Source organism: Anomaloglossus baeobatrachus, chromosome 11 (genome assembly GCF_048569485.1).
Source record: "Anomaloglossus baeobatrachus isolate aAnoBae1 chromosome 11, aAnoBae1.hap1, whole genome shotgun sequence".
Lineage (NCBI taxonomy): Eukaryota > Metazoa > Chordata > Amphibia > Anura > Aromobatidae > Anomaloglossus > Anomaloglossus baeobatrachus.
In genome coordinates, this window is record NC_134363.1 from 156,877,779 (window position 1) to 156,896,893 (window position 19,115).

Sequence of the window (19,115 nt, forward strand, 5' to 3'; positions counted from 1 at the left end):
CCGAGCATGGTAGTGCGCGCTCATCAGTACCTATACTGTAACTCTTTACAGCATGAACGGTTCCTTTACGTGCACAATGATCATTGACCATTGCATTTGTCGTTGCAGAAATCTTGCTGTTCTGCCTTTGCAGAAGAAATAGGTCAGCGTTTCGGAAGAACAGAAAATCAGGAGAGTCTGGAAAAGGTGCAACCGTAACATTACAGCTGGTTGGGGATAGGAGTAATCGATGGAGAGACTTGTAAATTTGCAGTGAATAATCTGCTTGCTGTAGTTGTGCCTTTCTGTACTCGTGCATTGACCAGTCAGCAGTACGCTGCTCGCTCTGTCAGATTTGTTTTTTTAGGTTTTTTTTTTTGTTTTTTTTTAAATAATTATAAAATGACTATAGTTTCTCAGTCCAGATCTGTCCCACAGGACGTAACTATCAAATCCTTACTAATTAGATACAGTGGATCTAAAATTAATTATTGGTAATTGGCTGCTGAAACGTAAAAAGTGTAAGAGAATTTATATCATAAATGGCGGCTCCAGCAATTACTACTGTTTGGTTAACTCAGAAGATGATGCCCATAACCCTCAACACGAGGAATGGATCTTTGCTTACATTGTCATTTTAATGGACAAACTAGATCAATCAGGACGGATACACATAAGGATCTGGAAATATCCAAGGACGACATAATATAAGAACAACGCAAAACCTCATTTTAGGTCACCATGACTCATAGACTTCAAAGAGTAGTGAGGGCCTGTATTCCCAATGATCTATAGTCGGGCAAGTGTTACACTAACATCACACAGGAGCCATGAAATAGAGCAACAGAAAAAAAGGATTGAATAGTGATTAGTAATGAGTGAGCACTATCATGCTCGGGGGCTCAGTACTTGTAACTAGTGATGAGCGGGCACTATCATGCTCGGGTGCTCTGTACTGGTAACTAGTGATGAGCGGGCACTATCATGCTCGGGTGCTCTGTACTCTTAACTAGTGATGAGCGGGCACTACCATGCTCGGGTGCTCAGTACTGGTAACTAGTGATGAGCGGGCACTACCATGCTCGGGTGCTCACTACTCGTAACTAGGGATGAGCGGGCACTACCATGCTCGGGTGCTCAGTACTCGTAACTAGTGATGAGCGGGCACTACCATGCTCGGGTGCTCAGTACTCGTAACTAGTGATGAGCGAGCACTACCATGCTCGGGTGCTCGGTACTCGTAACTAGTGATGAGCGGGCACTACCATGCTCGGGTGCTCAGTACTTGTAACTAGTGATGAGTGGGCACTACCATGCTCGGGTGCTCAATACTTGTAACTAGTGATGAGTGGGCACTACCATGCTCGGGTGCTCAGTACTCGTAACTAGTGATGAGCGGGCACTACCATGCTCGGGTGCTCTGTACTCGTAACTAGTGATGAGCGGGCACTACCATGCTCGGGTGCTCAGTACTGGTAACTAGTGTTGAGCGGGCACTACCATGCTCGGGTGCTCTGTACTCGTAACTAGTGATGAGCGGGCACTACCATGCTCGGGTGCTCTGTACTCGTAACTATTGATGAGCGGGCACTACCATGCTCGGGTGCTCTGTACTCGTAACTAGTGATGAGCGGGCACTACCATGCTCGGGTGTTCAGTACTGGTAACTAGTGTTGAGCGGGCACTACCATGCTCGGGTGCTCTGTACTCGTAACTAGTGATGAGCGGGCACTACCATGCTCGGGTGCTCTGTACTCGTAACTAGTGATGAGCGGGCACTACCATGCTCGGGTGCTCTGTACTCGTAACTAGTGATGAGCGGGCACTACCATGCTCGGGTGCTCAGTACTGGTAACTAGTGTTGAGCGGGCACTACCATGCTCGGGTGCTCTGTACTCGTAACTAGTGATGAGCGGGCACTATCATGCTCGGGTGCTCAGTACTCGTAACTAGTGATGAGCGGGCACTACCATGCTCGGGTGCTCTGTACTCGTAACTAGTGATGAGCGGGCACTACCATGCTCGGGTGCTCTGTACTCGTAACTAGTGATGAGCGGGCACTACCATGCTCGGGTGCTCAGTACTCATAACTAGTGTTGAGCGGGCACTACCATGCTCGGGTGCTCTGTATTCGTAACCAGCAGTTGATGCTCAGATGGGAGTGACTCCTGTACAGAGTATAATTGAGCATTTTTCTGGGAACTCTTTCAGAAAAATGCTAGAGTTCCTCATTGACTTCCATTATACTCAGGTAGTCAAGTCACACCCATCTGAGCATCCAACTGCTCTTAATGAGAACAGAGCACCTGAGCATGGTAGTGCTCGCTCATCACTGGTTACAAATACTGAGCACCTGAGCATGGTAGTGCCCACTCATCACTAGTTACAAGTACCGAGTATGGTATTGCCAGCTCATCACTAGTTACTAGTACTGAGCACCCGAGCATGGTAGTGCCCACTCATCACTAGTTACAAGTACCGAGTATGGTAGTGCCAGCTCATTACTAGTTACCAGTACCGAGCCTCCAAGCATGGCAGTGCTCGCTCATCACTAGTTACCAGTACCGAGCACGGTAGTGCCCGCTCATCACTAGTTACCAGTACCGAGCCCCTGAGCATGGTAGTGCCTGCTCATCACTAGTTGGAACCCTAGAAAAAGCTTTCTGCTAAGAAAACACATAAGGAATAATTGCTAGACTTTAGAACAGTGGGAACCAATCTCACCGATAGCAAACTTGCCTAGCATGTTATAAATGCCGTACTGATGGGCTGGGGACTTCATAGTATAAAGGCAGCTATAGATATCTACAGATATAGTACGTTTTTATTGATGTTACAGTATGTTAACCAGTAGTGATTGTGATAATGTCAGATATCTCTGAAGTGTTCACCGAGAGCTGATGTCTGCAGAATGTGGATGTAGTCTAACATTTATTGACTTGCTACACTTTCCTTTAATAAACGTGAAAAATGATAAACAGAAGAGCGGTGTCGTCCTTCGTTCAGAAAAGCAGGTCCTTCTCTAGCCAAATGCAATGTGACACCGTGCCCCAGTCACTGGCCATTCTGCCGAATTTAGCAAATCCCTCTATGGTGTACACAAAGGAGCTTCCGGAATGGCACAGTCAAAGTAACTCCTTTCACCGTGAAGTCGGCCCAACCCAGCTGACAGCCGTAGGTTCATTTTCACGAGCCCAAGGCAAGTAGCAGTTATCAGGGAAGTTGTAGATGGACTTAGGCCTCTTTCACATGTCCCTGCAAAACTCACCAGTTTTACACGGCCCGTGGTAAAGGTGTGTATGTAGCATGTGCTATACATGTGACATTTGCATAACACACGGACAGCATGTACTTCTATACTCATCTGTCCCTGCTGTCTCCAATGCTGCTGCATCTGGGTCCGCGGTTTAGTGAATATACATGAGCATAAAAAGAGTGGGCCCGGAAGCAAGTGATAGCAGCGCTGGAGACAGGTGACAACTATAGAAAATGTTATTTCAAAAAGACACATATTGCCGGAGAAAAATGGACACGTCGCTGTGTGAAGCACCTTGGTGACAGGTTCCCTTTAAGGATCACTAAACTGATTTACTTCCCTAAGCAGGAGAGGAAGAAGGGAATTTTGTTTACTTACCGTAAATTCCTTTTCTTCTAGCTCTAATTGGGAGACCCAGACAATTGGGTGTATAGCTACTGCCTCCGGAGGCCACACAAAGTATTACACTTAAAAGTGTAAGGCCCCTCCCCTACTGCCTATACACCCCCCGTGGGATCACGGGCTCCTCAGTTTTAGTGCAAAAGCAAGAAGGAGGAAAGCCAATAAACTGGTTTAAGCAAATTCAATCCGAAGGAATATCGGAGAACTGAAACCATTCAACATGAACAACATGTGTATACAAAAAAACAGGGGCGGGTGCTGGGTCTCCCAATTAGAGCTAGAAGAAAAGGAATTTACGGTAAGTAAACAAAATTCCCTTCTTCTTTGTCGCTCCATTGGGAGACCCAGACAATTGGGACGTCCAAAAGCAATCCCTGGGTGGGTAAAATAATACCTCGTAATAGAGCCGTAAAACGGCCCCTTTCTACAGGTGGGCAACCGCCGCCTGAAGGACTCGTCTGCCTATGCTGGCATCCGCCGAAGCATAGGTATGCACCTGACAGTGTTTCGTGAAAGTGTGGAGGCTGGACCAGGTATCCGCCTGACACACAAGCTGAGCCGTAGCCTGGTGCCTCAAGCCCAGGACGCATCCACCGCTCTGGTAGAATGGACCTTCAGCCCTGAGGGAACTGTAAGCCCAGCAGAACGATAAGCTAGAGAATTGGTTCCTTGAACCACCGAGCCAGTCTTGATTTGGAAGCCTGTAACCCTTTACGCTGGCTAGCGACAAGGACAAGAGTGCATCCGAGCGGCGCAGGGACGCCGTACGATCGATGAAGAGTCTGAGTGCTCTCACCAGATCTAATCAAGTGCAAATCCTTTTCACATTGGTGAACTGGATGAAGACAAACAGAGGGTACGGATACCCTGATTGAGATGAAAGGGGGATACCCCCTTAGGGAGAAATTCCGGAACCGGACGCAGAACCCCTTGACCTGGTGAGACACCGGGAAGGGGACTTTTCACGACAATGCTGCCCCGACAGACACTCTCCGAAGTGAAGTGACTGCTCCTAGGAAAACCACTTTCTGCGAAAGGCGTGAGAGAGAAAAATCTCTCATAGGCTCGAATGGTGGTTTCTGCAGAACCATCAGCACCCTGTTCAAATCACAGGGTTCTAACAGTCGTTTGTAAGGAAGGACTAAGCGGCAAACCCCCTGCAGGAACGTGCGTACCTGAGGTAGTCTTGCTAGGCGCTTCTGAAAAAAAAATACAGAGAGCGCTGAGATTTGTCCGTTAAGGGAACCGAGCGACAACCTTTTTCCAACCGAATTGCAGGAAGGAAAGAAAGTAGGCAAGGCAATTGGCCAGGGAGAAACTCCCTGAGCAGAGGACCAAGATAAGAATATCTTCCACGTTCTGTGGTAGATCTTGGCAGATGTGTGTTTTCTGGCCTGTCTCATAGTGGTAATGACCCCTTGAGATAACCCTGCAGATGCTAGGATCCAGGACTCAATGGCCACTCCATCAGGTTGAGGGTCGCAGAATTCTGAAGGAAAAAACGACCCTTGAGACAGCAAGTCTGGTCGGTCTGATAGTTCCCCCGGTTGGCCTACCGTGAGATGCCACAGATCCGGGTACCACGACCTCGTTGGCCATTTTGGAGCGACGAGGATGGCGCGGCGGCAGTCGGACCTGATCTTGCGTAACACTCTGGGCAACAGTGCCAGAGGTGGGAACGCATAAGGGAGTTGAAACTGCGACCAATCCTGAACGAAGGCGTCTGCCGCCAAAGCTCTGTGATCTTGAGACCGCGCCATGAATGCCGGGACCTTGTTGTTGTGCTGAGACGCCATTAGGTCGACGTCCGGCATCCCCCAGCGGCAACAGATCTCCTGAAACACGTCCGGGTGAAGGGACCATTCCCCTGCATCCATGCCCTGGCGACTGAGAAAGTCTGCTTCCCAGTTTTCTACGCTCGGGATGTGAACTGCGGATATGGTGGGTGCTGTGGCTTCCACCCACAGCAGAATCCGCCGGACTTCCTGGAAGGCTTGCCGACTGCGTGTCCCACCTTGGTGGTTGATGTAAGCCACCGCTGTGGAGTTGTCCGACTGAATTCGGATCTGCCTGCCTTCCAGCCACTGTTGGAACGCTTTTAGGGCAAGATACACTGCCCTGATCTCCAGAACATTGATCTGAAGTGAGGACTCTTACTGAGTCCACGTACCCTGAGCCCTGTGGTGGAGAAAGATCGCTCCCCACCCTGACAGACTCGCGTCCGTCGTGACCACCGCCCAGGATGGGGTTAGGCAAGATTTCCCTTTCGATAATGAGGTGGAAAGAAGCCACCACCTGAAGGGAAGCTTTGGTTGCTTGAGAGAGGTAGACGTTCCTGTCTATGGACGTCGGCATCCTGTCCCACTTGCGTAGGATGTCCCATTGAAGAGGACGCAGGTGAAACTGCGCGAAAGGGACTGCTTCTATTGCTGCCACCATCTTCCCCAGGAAGTGCATGAGGCGCCTCAAGGGGTGTGACCGACCTTGAAGGAGTGATTGTACCCCTGTCTGTAGTGACCGCTGTTTGTCCAGCGGAAGCTTCACTATCGCTGGAAGAGTAAGAAACTCCATGCCAAGATATGTCAGCGATTGGACCGGTGTCAGATTTGACTTTGGAAAATTGATGATCCACCCGAAACTCTGGAGAATCTCCAGAGTAACGTTGAGGCTGTGTTGGCATGCCTCTTGAGAGGGTGCCTTGACCAGCAGATCGTCTAAGTAGGGTATCACTGAGTGACCCTGAGAGTGGAGGACCGCAACTACTGTAGCCATGACCTTGGTGAAAACCCTTGGGTCTGTCGCCAGGCCGAACGGCAGTGCCGCGAACTGAAGGTGTTCGTCTCCTATGGCGAAGCGCAGGAAGCGCTGATGCTCTGGAGCAATTGGTACGTGGAGATAAGCATCCTGATATCGATCGATGCTAGGAAATCTCCTTGGAACATTGAGGCGATGACGGAGCGGAGGGATTCCATCCGGAACCGCCTGGTCCTTACGTGTTTGTTGAATAGTTTTTGGGGTCCGTGGAACCTGCCGGCAGTATAGCCATACATGCTGTACAGGCTGCATAGAAAACCTGTGCTTCTGCACTCTTGTTTTTCACAGACGATATGCTGTTATCTCCCCCGAACAATCAAGGAGGGTATATAGCCAAAATACAAAAGTGCGACCGAACAGTGCAATGTATAGCGTACAAGCATATATCTATATGTGCATTTCGGCACTAGTGGGGTCAGCACCACAGGTGCTGCACACCGCCCGCACACAGCGGTTGTGTGACCACCCGAATCCCTGCCAGGGTCTTCCCAAACTTGTCTCTTTTCTCAGTCACAGAAAAAACTGACATGAATGGCTGCCGGCGTCCTGTGTAGAGGAGGAGGCCGTGGGCGTGCCCCAGAAAGTGCGGGAATCCGGTTTCACACTGTGTACAGTGAGAGGGGTGGAGTATGCAAAGCATGCTCCATCTCTCAGCGCTGCCGTGCTGTGCAGCGTCACGCCCTTACCCTGACTGGCAGGCCAGTGGGCGGTAACAAAGTGAGAGAAGGCCGCAAAAGCCGGGGACTAGAGTAATAAGCGCGGCCCGGCATATAAGCCCTGGTCGGCGCGGAAGTCCCCGGCGCACCACAAGTCCCAGCCGCGCCTGAGATAAAAATGGCAGCGGCGGTTAGCGCGGCAGTCCCCCAAAACTCTAACACACCCAGCACGCTGTAGTGTGCGATGGCACCAGTGCGGGCAGCGCCGCCATCCCTGGCGCACTAACACACCCAGCAGTGCTGCCGTGTGTTTGTGCGCGGTCCCCACGGGGACACAGAGTACCTCAACGTAGCAGGGCCATGTCCCTGAGGATACTCCGCTCCATGTCCAGCAGATTCCCAGGGGCTGTGGATGGAGCACGGCCTCAGTGCCTGGAGACCGATAAGATCCCACTTCACCCAGAGCCCTAAGGGGATGGGGAAGGAAAGCAGCATGTGGGCTCCAGCCTCCGTACCCGCAATGGGTACCTCAACCTTAACAAACACCGCCGACAAAAGTGGGGTGAGAAGGGAGCATGCTGGGGGCCCTAATATGGGCCCTCTTTTCTTCCATCCGACATAGTCAGCAGCTGCTGCTGACTAAACAGTGGAGCTATGCGTGGATGTCTGACCTCCTTCGCACAAAGCATGAAAACTGAGGAGCCCGTGATCCCACGGGGGGTGTATAGGCAGAAGGGGAGGGGCCTTACACTTTTAAGTGTAATACTTTGTGTGGCCTCCGGAGGCAGTAGCTATACACCCAATTGTCTGGGTCTCCCAATAGAGCGACAAAGAAATACAAGTTCTTGCACATATTCCTTTCACTAATAGATATTCCAATGATGGAAAAATAAACTATAAATCTTTCTGTAAATTAAGTTGCAATTGCACAGCGGAGGGGCCAATTGCAGAAGATGGAATCTATATACACAGTATGTAAATGGGGATGGCACCTACATCAAGATTCAAAACAGATTCTCAATGATGAAATATGTACGGTATTTGCAGCCAGGAACAGACGTCCATAAAGAGACGTTTAGTGTCTTAAACCTTCCGATTGGTCCCTCTTAAGAATCAGTTTATTTTTCTGCAGTTCTGACGCTCCGGGGTCTTCACCAGTTTGATTTCCTGGAGTTTGACATTCAGTTATTATTTACTGTAACAAACAAAGTTGAAGATTATCCCGATGAGTAAAGGGATGTGATAAGTCATAGGCCAGAAGATATTTAGGACATTTTCAGACAGATTGTAGTTTTAGCCTTAAAAAGGAACTGGTCTTCTCAGAATGCTAATAAAAGGGAATCTGTCACCAGGTTTTTGCCACCTAATCTGAGAGCAGCATAATATGTAGGGGCAGAGACCCTGATTCCAGCGATGTGTCACTTATTAAGCTGATTAGTGTAGTTTTGATAAAATCACTGCTTAATCAGCAGGAGATAATCATTACAGGACTACTTGGCGTGCTGCAGGTATAGTCCAGCATATTAATGAGCTCTGTATAACTGCTAGATCTGCAGTAGAGAAATGTGATTATATCAAAAAGACAAACAGCTGGGGATCGCATTAAAATTCCCAGACTGGCTGGCGGCTCTCCTGACCACTGCATGACGACAGCTTCATGTATTTTGATGCAGCTCTCATGTTCGGGTCAGGAGAGCCACTGGCCAGTCAGAGCATTGTGATCATTGTTTGTGTTATACGGCCGTCTGACCCCCGGCCTAAAAGGGAATGTTCCCATGGGCACAGGTATGTACCCATGATAAGTGCTCAGTGTTTTGGATGCAGCATGCATCAGCTGTGCTCAAAGCGCCGTGTTGTACAGTACAAGCACAGTGAATGGGATTTATAGAAATCCCGTGCACACTGTGCTTGTTGTTCCTGCAGCAAAAATTGACCTGCCGTGGAACTTTCTGAGCTGCAGCATGTTAATTCTTTGCTGTAGAGTCGTAAGCATCCTCTGTAGGGAGAAAACAAGAGAGACCGAGCCCGAATTGTGTCCCACAGGGCAGGAACCACCACGTCCAGGACGCAGCGAGTCCTGATTGTGGGCACATACCCTAAACGGTAATTTAATTCTGTGCTGACAAAGCACAAGCACTCCATAGATCAGTGATGGCGAACCTATGGCGCGCTGTTGCCACACTGAGCTGCCGATATGATCGCGCCGGCAGATCAACATGGTGTTTAACAGAGGAGACATCTTTCCTCCCTCTGACACTCCTCCTCTCCTGGGCCGCAGGTTTGTTGCCTAGGAGACGGAGGAGCGTCACTCAGTAGGCGGCGCCAGTGTCTTGTGGTCGCGCGGTGGAGCTGCTGCTAGAAGGGGAGTTGTTTTTATTTTTAAGCTGTGTGCGGCTGTGCCAAGGTGTGGGGAAACATGGGGAGCACGGGGCATGGAGTGCACGGGACAAACATGGGGAGCACGGGGCATGGAGTGCACGGGACAAACATGGGGAGCACGGGGCATGGAGTGCACGGGGCAAACATGGGGAGCACGGGGCATGGAGTGCACGGGGCAAACATGGGGGGCACGGGGCATGGAGTGCACGGGGCAAACAGACAGAGCACGGGGCAAACAGACGTGCAAAGATGGGGGAAACATGAATGCAGGGATGGGGGGGGAAAACAAGACTGCAAGGATGGGGGGGAAACAAGACTGCAAGGATAAGGGGAACATGCCAGGAAGGGGTACATTTACCAGTATGGGGGATACATTTTCCAGAATGGGGGGAAACATGCCAGGATAGGGGGAACATGAACATGCCAGGATGAGGAACATTTAGCAGGATGGTGTCATTTGACAGCATGGGGGAACATGCCAGGATGGGGTACATTTACAATGATGGAGTACATTTACCAGGAATGGGGCCATAATGTGGACAAATATATATTTCCTACATTCTGGTATATCAGGATGGGGGACATGTTTACCAGGAAGGGGGACAGAACTACACAATGAAGGGGGAGGGGAGCAACTTGTACATCTTTATGGGATTTCAAGATGTTCAGACTTTGAAATGTAGATGTTGATTACTGGGTGACATCTGATTGCATTCCAGGATAAAATCTCTGTCTAATATGCTGCAATTTTTTCCAGAAAGATCAATCCAACTGCTGTGTCTGGAAAGGACAGGGGCTCAGCTTCAATGTGTGGTAAGCATGCATGAGCGTGATGCCCCCTGCTGAAGAGAAGAGAAGACTGCAAAGGTAAGGTTACAATCAATTATTTACATAATAGGATTGGTTGGCACTTCGGGAAAAAAAAATGGGTTTAGGGCTACAGTTTGGGCACTCGGCCTGTAAAAGGTTCGCCATGACTGCCATAGATCATGGTGCTGCCAATCCTTTCAGTGCACATTCCCACCTGCTTGTTTTCCCTCTCTCAGCCAGTCTTTAGCTCAGAGCCATCGATGAGTGGTGGGAATAGAGGAGGAAAAAAAAAAAACCAAGCAAGTAGGAAGGGGCACTTAAATCTTTGTGCCATAATGCACCGAGCACCTGTACTTTGTTGGCATAGAATAACTGCTCAAATAAAAGTCCCTTTAATTTACAGGTTATCAGTGTCAGAAAGGTGTAGGGCCGCGGTACTGAAAGCGTACTTTATTCATTTTGGGAGCGGTTGGCTTTCAGTCATGCTGACATTTCAAAGTGCTGCTTACTGCTGACACTGTGCGCTCAGTGGTGTCTAACTGTGCCGACATTTCCAGGCGGCTCCAGGGAGGAATAACGTTAATTTCCTCCTTGCAGCCACTGCGCTATTGCCCAGCAGGTTAACAGCGTTATCTGCACAAAACATGTTCCCCTTAGGCCCAGAGCCCACGCTGTGTAGTTTTGATGCAGATTTTGCTGCAGATTTCTGAAAATACGCATGTCCATTGTGAAGCCAACAAAGTCTATGACAATTTAGAAGTTGCTTATTTTTCACTTGTGTATTTGGTGCAGAAAAAAAAGAAATCTGCACCAAATATGTAAGGGAAAAATAGTCAATATGGGCACAGCACTTCTGAATTTTCATAGACTTTGCTGGCTTCACAATGGACATGCAGATTTCTGAAAATCTGCGTAAAAATCCGCAGCGTGGGCACAGGGCCTTAAAGGGAACCGGTTGAGTACTTTGTGTAAAGCCTCCTTATCGTGGCCTTTCTTTTTTTTTAATCACAATCCAAATGTAATCTCAAATTCTCAGGATCCCAATGTGACGCTTTATAGAATTGCCATAGCAATAGCGCAAAAGGTGTCATATATAATTTAAATTTATTTATATATTTATATGAGCGCAGGTCGTCCCTTTAATCTCAGCACAAAAAGCACAATATAAATACAGCAATGTCCCCCCCAACCCCTGTAATAAAAATACATTCTTTACAATCGGATAAAACTAGTGCTGAGGAATGGGTTGTGCTGCGGCGATGGAGTCGCCTCATTTAGGTGGTGAAGTCGCCTCATTTGGGTGGAGTCTCGTATTTGAAAACAACGCTAAAGATTTTGCCCCCCAGTCTCTCCGCCAGCCACGAGTTCTTGATGACGGCCAGTTTCAGGCTTTCGCACTGCAGGACGGCATAGTAGTTTGTGTGAATGGCTCGGCCCATCCCTTCAATGATCACCAGGTCCGTGTTCCTCTCCTTCACCAGCATGGCGAGGCTTTTGTCCAAGCGACTGTAGACAGGAATGAGAAAAAAAGTTACCGAAACCAAGAAGCCAGCGGCAGGATATATACAGTGCTGGCCAAAAAGTACTGGCACCCCTGCAATTCTGTCAGAGAATACTCAGTTTCTTCCTGAAAATGATTGCAATCACAAATTCTTTGGTATTATTATCTTCATTTATTTTGCTTGCAATGAAAAAACACAAAAGAGAATGAAACAAAAATCAAATCAATGATCATTTCACACAAAACTCCAAAAATGGCCCAGACAAAAGTATTGGCACCCTTAGCCTAATACTTGGTTGCACAAACTTTAGCCAAAATAACTGAGAACAATCGCTTCCGGTAACCATCAATGAGTTTCTTACAATGCTCTGCTGGAATTTTAGACCATTCTTCTTTGGCAAACTGCTCCAGGTCCCTGAGATTTGATGGGTGCCTTCTCCAAACTGCCATTGTGAGATCTCTCCGCAGGTGTTCTATGGGGTTCAGGTCTGGACTCATTGCTGGACACTTTAGTAGTCTCCAGTGCTTTCTCTCAAACCATTTTCTAGTGCTTTTTGAAGTGTGGTTTGGGTCATTGTCCTGCTGGAAGACCCATGACCTCTGAGGGAGACCCAGCTTTCTCACACTGGGCCCTACATTATGCTGCAAAATTTGTTGGTAGTCTTCAGACTACATAATGCCATGTACACGGTCAAGCAGTCCAGTGCCAGAGGCAGCAAAGCAACCCCAAAACATCAGGGAACCTCCACCATGTTTGACTGTAGGGACAGTGTTCTTTTCTTTGACTGCCTCTTTTTTTTCCTGTAAACTCTATGTTGATGGCTTTTCCCAAAAAGCTCTACTTTTGTCTCATCTGACCAGAGAACATTCTTCCAAAACGTTTTAGGCTTTCTCAGGTAAGTTTTGGCAAACTCCAGCCTGGCTTTTTTATGTCTCGAGGTAAGAAGTGGGGTCTTCCTGGGTATCCTACCATACAGTCCCTTTTCATTCAGACGCCGACGGATAGTACGGGTTGACACTGTTGTACCCTGCAGGGCAGCATGAACTTGTTTGGATGTTAGTCTAGGTTCTTTATCCACCATCCGCACAATCTTGTGTTGAAATCTCTCTTCAATTTTTCTTTTCCTTCCACATCTAGGGAGGTTAGCCACTCTGCCATGGGCTTTAAACTTCTTGATGACACTGCGCACCGTAGACACAGGAACTTTCAGGTCTTTGGAGATGGACTTGTAGCCTTGAGATTGCTCATGCTTTCTCACAATTTGGATTCTCAAGTCCTCAGACAGTTCTTTGGTCTTCTTTCTTTTCTCCATGCTCAATGTGGTACACACAAGGACACAGGACAGAGGTTGCGTCAACTTTAATCCATGTCAACTGGCTGCAAGTGTGATTTAGTTATTGCCAACACCTGTTAGGTGCCACAGGTAAGTTACAGGGGCTGTTATTACACAAATTACAGAAGCATCACAGGATTTTTCAAACAGTGCCAATACTTTTGCCACCCCCTTTATGTTTGGTGTGGAATTATATCCAATTTGGCTATGACAATTTTTTTTTATTTTTTTTTCCATTGAAGACAAATTAAAAGAAGATAATAATACCAAAGAATTTGTGATTGCAATCATATTCAAGAAGAAACTGAGTATTCTCTGACAGAATTGCAGGGGTGCCAATACTTTTGGCTAGCACTGTAAGTTGACCTTTTAACAACTGATATTGCGCTCTCATTTATCCACCTTTTTCCAAACTTAAAATGCTGCACTTCCATAAAAAAAAAAATATATATATCCTCATACGGATATGATGTGACCGGTTGTTTTGAACACCACTCATTTTACCATATAATTGGGTTGAAAAAAAAACCCTAATGGCAGCTTTACTTATTTTTGATATTTCACCTTGTTTTGGGGGACATTTTTTTTTTTTTTTTTTTTTTTTTTTTTTTTACAAAAAACACACACCACACACAAATTTTGGTTTGTCACCTTATAAAATCTATAACCTTTGCTGTCATTTTTTAGCCATCCTGGTGCAAGGTTGTGTGCGCATCAGGCCATGCAGTGTTCAGAATTAATCTCATGGTTTATACAAAGATACCTCTATGACCACAACTCCATTTACTTACTATGGAGGCGGCGGAAACTACGGCAATCAAAGTGCAGGTTGGTGGGAGTCCCAGGAGATGAAGAACCCAAGAACACATTTACCACCTAATCGAATATCCAAGTACTGGTGGTAAATATGTGATCAGAGCCGATAACCCCTTGTCTAACACAAAATCTCCAACTTTTGTTCCAGTCCATAATAGTTTGGACACTACTAATGTGGCAATCAGCCAACTCTTTAATTTTTTTTTTTTATTATTATTATTAATTATTATTATTATTATTATTTTAGACTCACCTAAGATCCAAGCAGGGCGAACTTGAGCCAGTCTGCACCAATATCAACCTTTCATCTTGCAGGGCAGACCTAAGGGGAGAAAGATCAAATAAACAAAAAAAAAATGTCTCAGAGCACTGGGATTTAGGAGATTGATTTACAAGTGCTGAGCGTCCATGCCTTGTGATCTTCACCAATGCCAGATTTTATGGTCATACACGTTGCAAGAATTCAATCACAATGACAATTTTGCAAGTGAAGGAGCTGCAGTTTCTTCCCCCCACTTCCCCCTGAGCAGGGATAACATGCTCAATTAATGTAATCTATATATGCAGATTTGGGGGCAGAAAATCTCTATGGTGTGTGGACGTATCCTGATATCTGATATCGTGGGTGGATATGAGCCACAAAGTAGACTTTGTGCACAAAGGCTTGTTTTTTTGTGGGATGAGTTGTACTTGTCAATGGTACCATTTTAGGAATATATATATATATATATATATATATATATATATATATATATATATATATATATATATATATATATATATATATATATATATATATATATATATATATATATATATATATATATATATATATATATATATATATATATATATATATATATATATATATATATATATATATATATATATATATAAAATATGCCTTATTCTGTCTGTCTTGCTTCAAAATTGTGTCATTACAGTGACAACCAGCGGATTGGTCGCTGGGCTCGGCCTGGTCGCTGCCCCCCCACACGGATTGGCCGCTCACCCCGGCCCCCTGCACGAATTGGCCGCTCTGCCAGACCCCGCCCACTCACGCATTAGATGCTTGCCCTGGCCCCGCCCCCGCACGCATTCCCCGAACCCACACGGAGACGCCCGACTCCCAGGTGACTGCTGCAGCCCCGGAAGCCCACACCGGCAAGACAAAGTGGAGAAAAGCCACTAGCTTACCCCGCCTCCTGACACACGTGTGCCGGAGCCGGCGTAGGCTGGTATCCATAGTACACATCGGGTAACTATAGAAACCGCTTTCCTTAGTTACCCGATGTGTAACATGGTTACTAGCTTACCCCGGCTCCCGCCACACGTCAGCACTATCGCTTACCTTTTCTCCACTTTGTCGGATCCAGCGCGCTCCCGTGCACTGTGTACACTACAGTTGCCGCGTGACAAGCTCCGATCACGTGTTGTCATGTGACCAGGAAGTTGCGGCGCAGCCACTGTCCTGTACACAATGTACGGCTGCCTTCAGACATCCGTGTCACACATAGCACACATGCATGTATATACACACACACATAGATACACCGAGCGCATACACACAGCACACATGCATGTATATACACACACACATAGATACACCGAGCGCATACACACAGCACACATGCATGTATATATACATACACACACACACAAAAGCCGGATGTGTGAAACCACTAACTTACCCCGGCTCCTGGCACACGTGTGCCGGTAACCATGGTACACATCGAGTAACTATAGAAACCGCTTTGCTTAGTTACCCAAATGTGTAACATGGTTACTAGCTTACCCCGGCTCTCGGCACACGTGTGCCGGAGCACGCTGTTAACCAGTGTACACATTGGGTAACTATGGAAACCGCTTTGCATAGTTACCCGATGTGTACCATGGTTACTAGCTTACCCCGGCTCCCTGCCCATTCAGATTGTTGGTCTCCCACTGTCAAACACGCCGATGCGTACTGCACAGCAGGAGACCAACAAGCAAAAAATAAAGCAGCACTGTCGCTTTGCATAGTTACCCAAAGTGTACCATGGTTATTAGCTTACCGACGTACGCTGGTAACAAATGGTACACAATCCTGTAACTATGGAAAGCGCTTTCGTTAGTTACCCAATGTGTACCATGGTTACCACCTTACTCCCGGGCACACGTGTGCTTGAGCCGGCGTACTGTGGTAACCATGGTACACATGGTCGGTTAACTAAGCAAAGCGCTTTGCATAGTTACCAGATTGTGTAACATGGTTACCAGTGTACGCCGGCTCCTTGCCCATTCAGATCGATGGTCTCCCACTGTCAAACACGCCGATGCGTGCTGCACAGCGGGAGACCAATGAGCAAAAAATGAACCATCATTATTCAAGACTTGCTGATTATTTTATTAAATCTGCTAACCTATATACACATTCTAGACTACCCGATACGTTAGAATCGGGCCACTTATATATATATATATATATATATAGCAATGCCTACTGTACAACTGCACAATGACCGCTTCATATTGCAGCATTTCTGAACCTATTAGATAAATTAAATTACTTAGGTTTTCCATTGAGGTCTTTTTTGCATTTTTTTTCCATAAATCTCTTCCACTTTGCTGCACTTTTAAGATGTTGCACACTGCAAAAACAAACTCATTGTAGGTATTGAACCTAAGGCTTTGATCTATGGCACCTATAGTTAGGCCTTCGGTTAACACAGCAATCACCACCCTATGATCTCGCTGGTGGAGTGACAGATGAAGCAATCTCCCTCTGTCACATTCCTTACATAGAGCAGTCGCTATTGACCGCAGATAAAGTTAAGAGTTAATTGAGCAGCTACGAATACTAACAGCACTAAACCCCCTCTGCTACATCTTTGCTGGCAATGGACAATGAATGCTGTTAGGCAGCAGTAGCCCAAAATTAAAAATCCTGGGGCGAAGATTCTGTGGCTGTGACCGATCCATTAGGACATGAAAAGTAACTGATGTGGTTAATGGTTACATTGGCTTTTAAACTACAAGACTTACTGTATTATCGTGTCCACGTCTGCGATCCTCTCGGTGACAATCAGGGACTCATTGTAGGTGACGTCATTTAGAGCCGGTCCTGAATTACACGCCAGGATGACCTGCAGGAGAAATGCAGATGCTACAGTATAAGACATCCCCATAAGAAAGATTCGAGGCTATGGAGGAATTTACAAGATCAGAACCAATGCTAAAAATGTGAGATCTAAACCACCCATAGGCACGGACACTGACGGACCCCTGGAGTCGCACGCCGTGCAATGAGGATTACAACACTGGGTATCTGTACAGAAGAGGAGATGAGAGTATTGTACCTCGGTACCCCGAGACAGCAGCTCTCGCACAAAGGGGAAGACTCCCAGGATGATATCAATGCCGCTGTTATCCACAAATATCAAGGCACAGTTATGTGAAGGACCCTGAAAAAAAGCAGAACAAGTATCACAAAAGCCCCTAAAACTGCAATTATAGGTGAGAAGAAACAAATTGTGATGATGTCTCCCAAAAAGTACTTTTTTTTTTTGGGGGGGGGGGGGGGGAAGCAATGGTACAAAACAAAAATAAAAATAAAATTATAATTATAATTAATATATATATATATATATATAAATATAAATATTATATATATATATATATATATATATATATATATAGTGTGTGTAATATATTAAATATTTTAGTGATAATGTAATAAATAAAATAAAAAATAAATGATATATTTAGTCAAATCTTAAGTGCAAAATATTTTTACAAAAATTACAAAATAAAATAAAAGAGGAGTTTCTGTTACAGATGTTGCCCAGGCTTGCAATATTGATAAACAATTAATATATGGGTCTGTTGTGGATCCTCCCCACAATCAGCAGTTTTTTGCTCCAGTGGCAGCTGAAACAGCACAGCTCCGTACACAGTGCAGTTGCCATTGCCAAAAACTTCAGCAAAGCTCTAATTAAAGTGAATAGGAGCGGAGCTGCAGTACCCAAGAATGGTCACCACACAGTGTATGGCGCTGTGGAGTCCCAGCTTTGCACATCCGCCCGCAGTTGGAGCGAAAATCAGTGCATTGTGCGGGTGCTGGACCAAAAGGTGCAGAAATCTGTAATAAAGTGAAAACATTTTTTTTTCTCCCTCATTTATATATAAAATGTTATGGAGCAACAGAGGAAGATTCCCACCTTTAACCTTTCAATCCATGCAGCAAAGGTGTCCACCAGCCAGGGTCTAGCTGCAGCAAAAAGGGACAAAAATAAAAAACAGAACATTTGATACACAGCAAAGTCTAACCTAAAACCTGGGGCCACCTGCGATAACTGTATGAATTGTGCTACAATGTTCACTTCTATGAGAAACTGTTCTGGCAATGATCAGTGAACTGTATAGAGGTCACTGTGCCGCAGGAGGTGAGCTGTAATCATCAGCTATGGTGAATCATGTGGATCCATTTTATATGTAAGCGATACTTGCCACTGTAATGCTGTCTGTGCTGATAATGAGACTGCTGAAAAGTAATCTCTACAGAACGTATGAAACTATTATAATAAGTGGCAGTAGTCAATGAAAACTGCAAGATTTCAGGCATGGAACACACACACACACACCAACCAGAAAAGTTCAGCATAAGAGCTTTGATGACAAATGCCCTACAATTCAGTGAAAAATTACAACACCCATCTAACATCCTTGTACATACTCTATACTCACCTTGTAACTTTTTCTTTGCTTCCTCAAATCCAAACTCAGGGTCAGACTGTAAGACACTGAATCAGACAAGAAGTGAGCAGGGTTTTACTATTTCTGCGGAATAAATGTATTAATACACCCCCACCCCGAATAACACGAGATGATTCATGGAAAAAAGCCAAAAATGACAACAGCTACCAAACATCTTTGTATGATATATTATATCCTATGTGGACTATATTAAAGGGATGATAAAGCTGTATGTATTAATGTGCTGGGTCCCCCCACATATATACGAAGACACCCCACATAGCCTCCCTATATCCCGGGCTACAGCATCCATTATTATTCTTATAAAAGGTAAATCAAGGCCACTAGAACTGACATCTCCATATGTAAACTGAAAATGTTTAAAAGTGAACTTTTATGTTGGTTCGAGGATATATATATATATATATATATAT

At 46.0% G+C, this 19,115-nt stretch overlaps 2 protein-coding genes across 2 annotated transcripts in view; one reads left to right on the forward strand and one right to left on the reverse strand.

The window, feature by feature from the left end:
- Nucleotides 1–1,131, forward strand: part of LOC142256475 (putative glutamate receptor) — a 39,172-nt gene extending 38,041 nt beyond the window's left edge. Inside the window, exon 11 of the mRNA XM_075328183.1 lies at nucleotides 109–1,131. Within this exon, the coding sequence (XP_075184298.1) occupies nucleotides 109–198 (90 nt within the window). The 3' untranslated portion in view covers nucleotides 199–1,131. The remainder of the gene's footprint in view (nucleotides 1–108) is intronic.
- Nucleotides 1,132–11,269: 10,138 nt separating this feature from the next.
- PANK4 (pantothenate kinase 4 (inactive)) overlaps nucleotides 11,270–19,115 on the reverse strand; it is an 89,357-nt gene continuing 81,511 nt past the window's right edge. Inside the window, 6 exon segments of the mRNA XM_075327676.1 lie at nucleotides 11,270–11,802; nucleotides 14,201–14,269; nucleotides 16,972–17,072; nucleotides 17,286–17,390; nucleotides 18,147–18,196; nucleotides 18,673–18,728. Coding sequence (XP_075183791.1) covers nucleotides 11,589–11,802; nucleotides 14,201–14,269; nucleotides 16,972–17,072; nucleotides 17,286–17,390; nucleotides 18,147–18,196; nucleotides 18,673–18,728 — 595 coding nt within the window. The 3' untranslated portion in view covers nucleotides 11,270–11,588.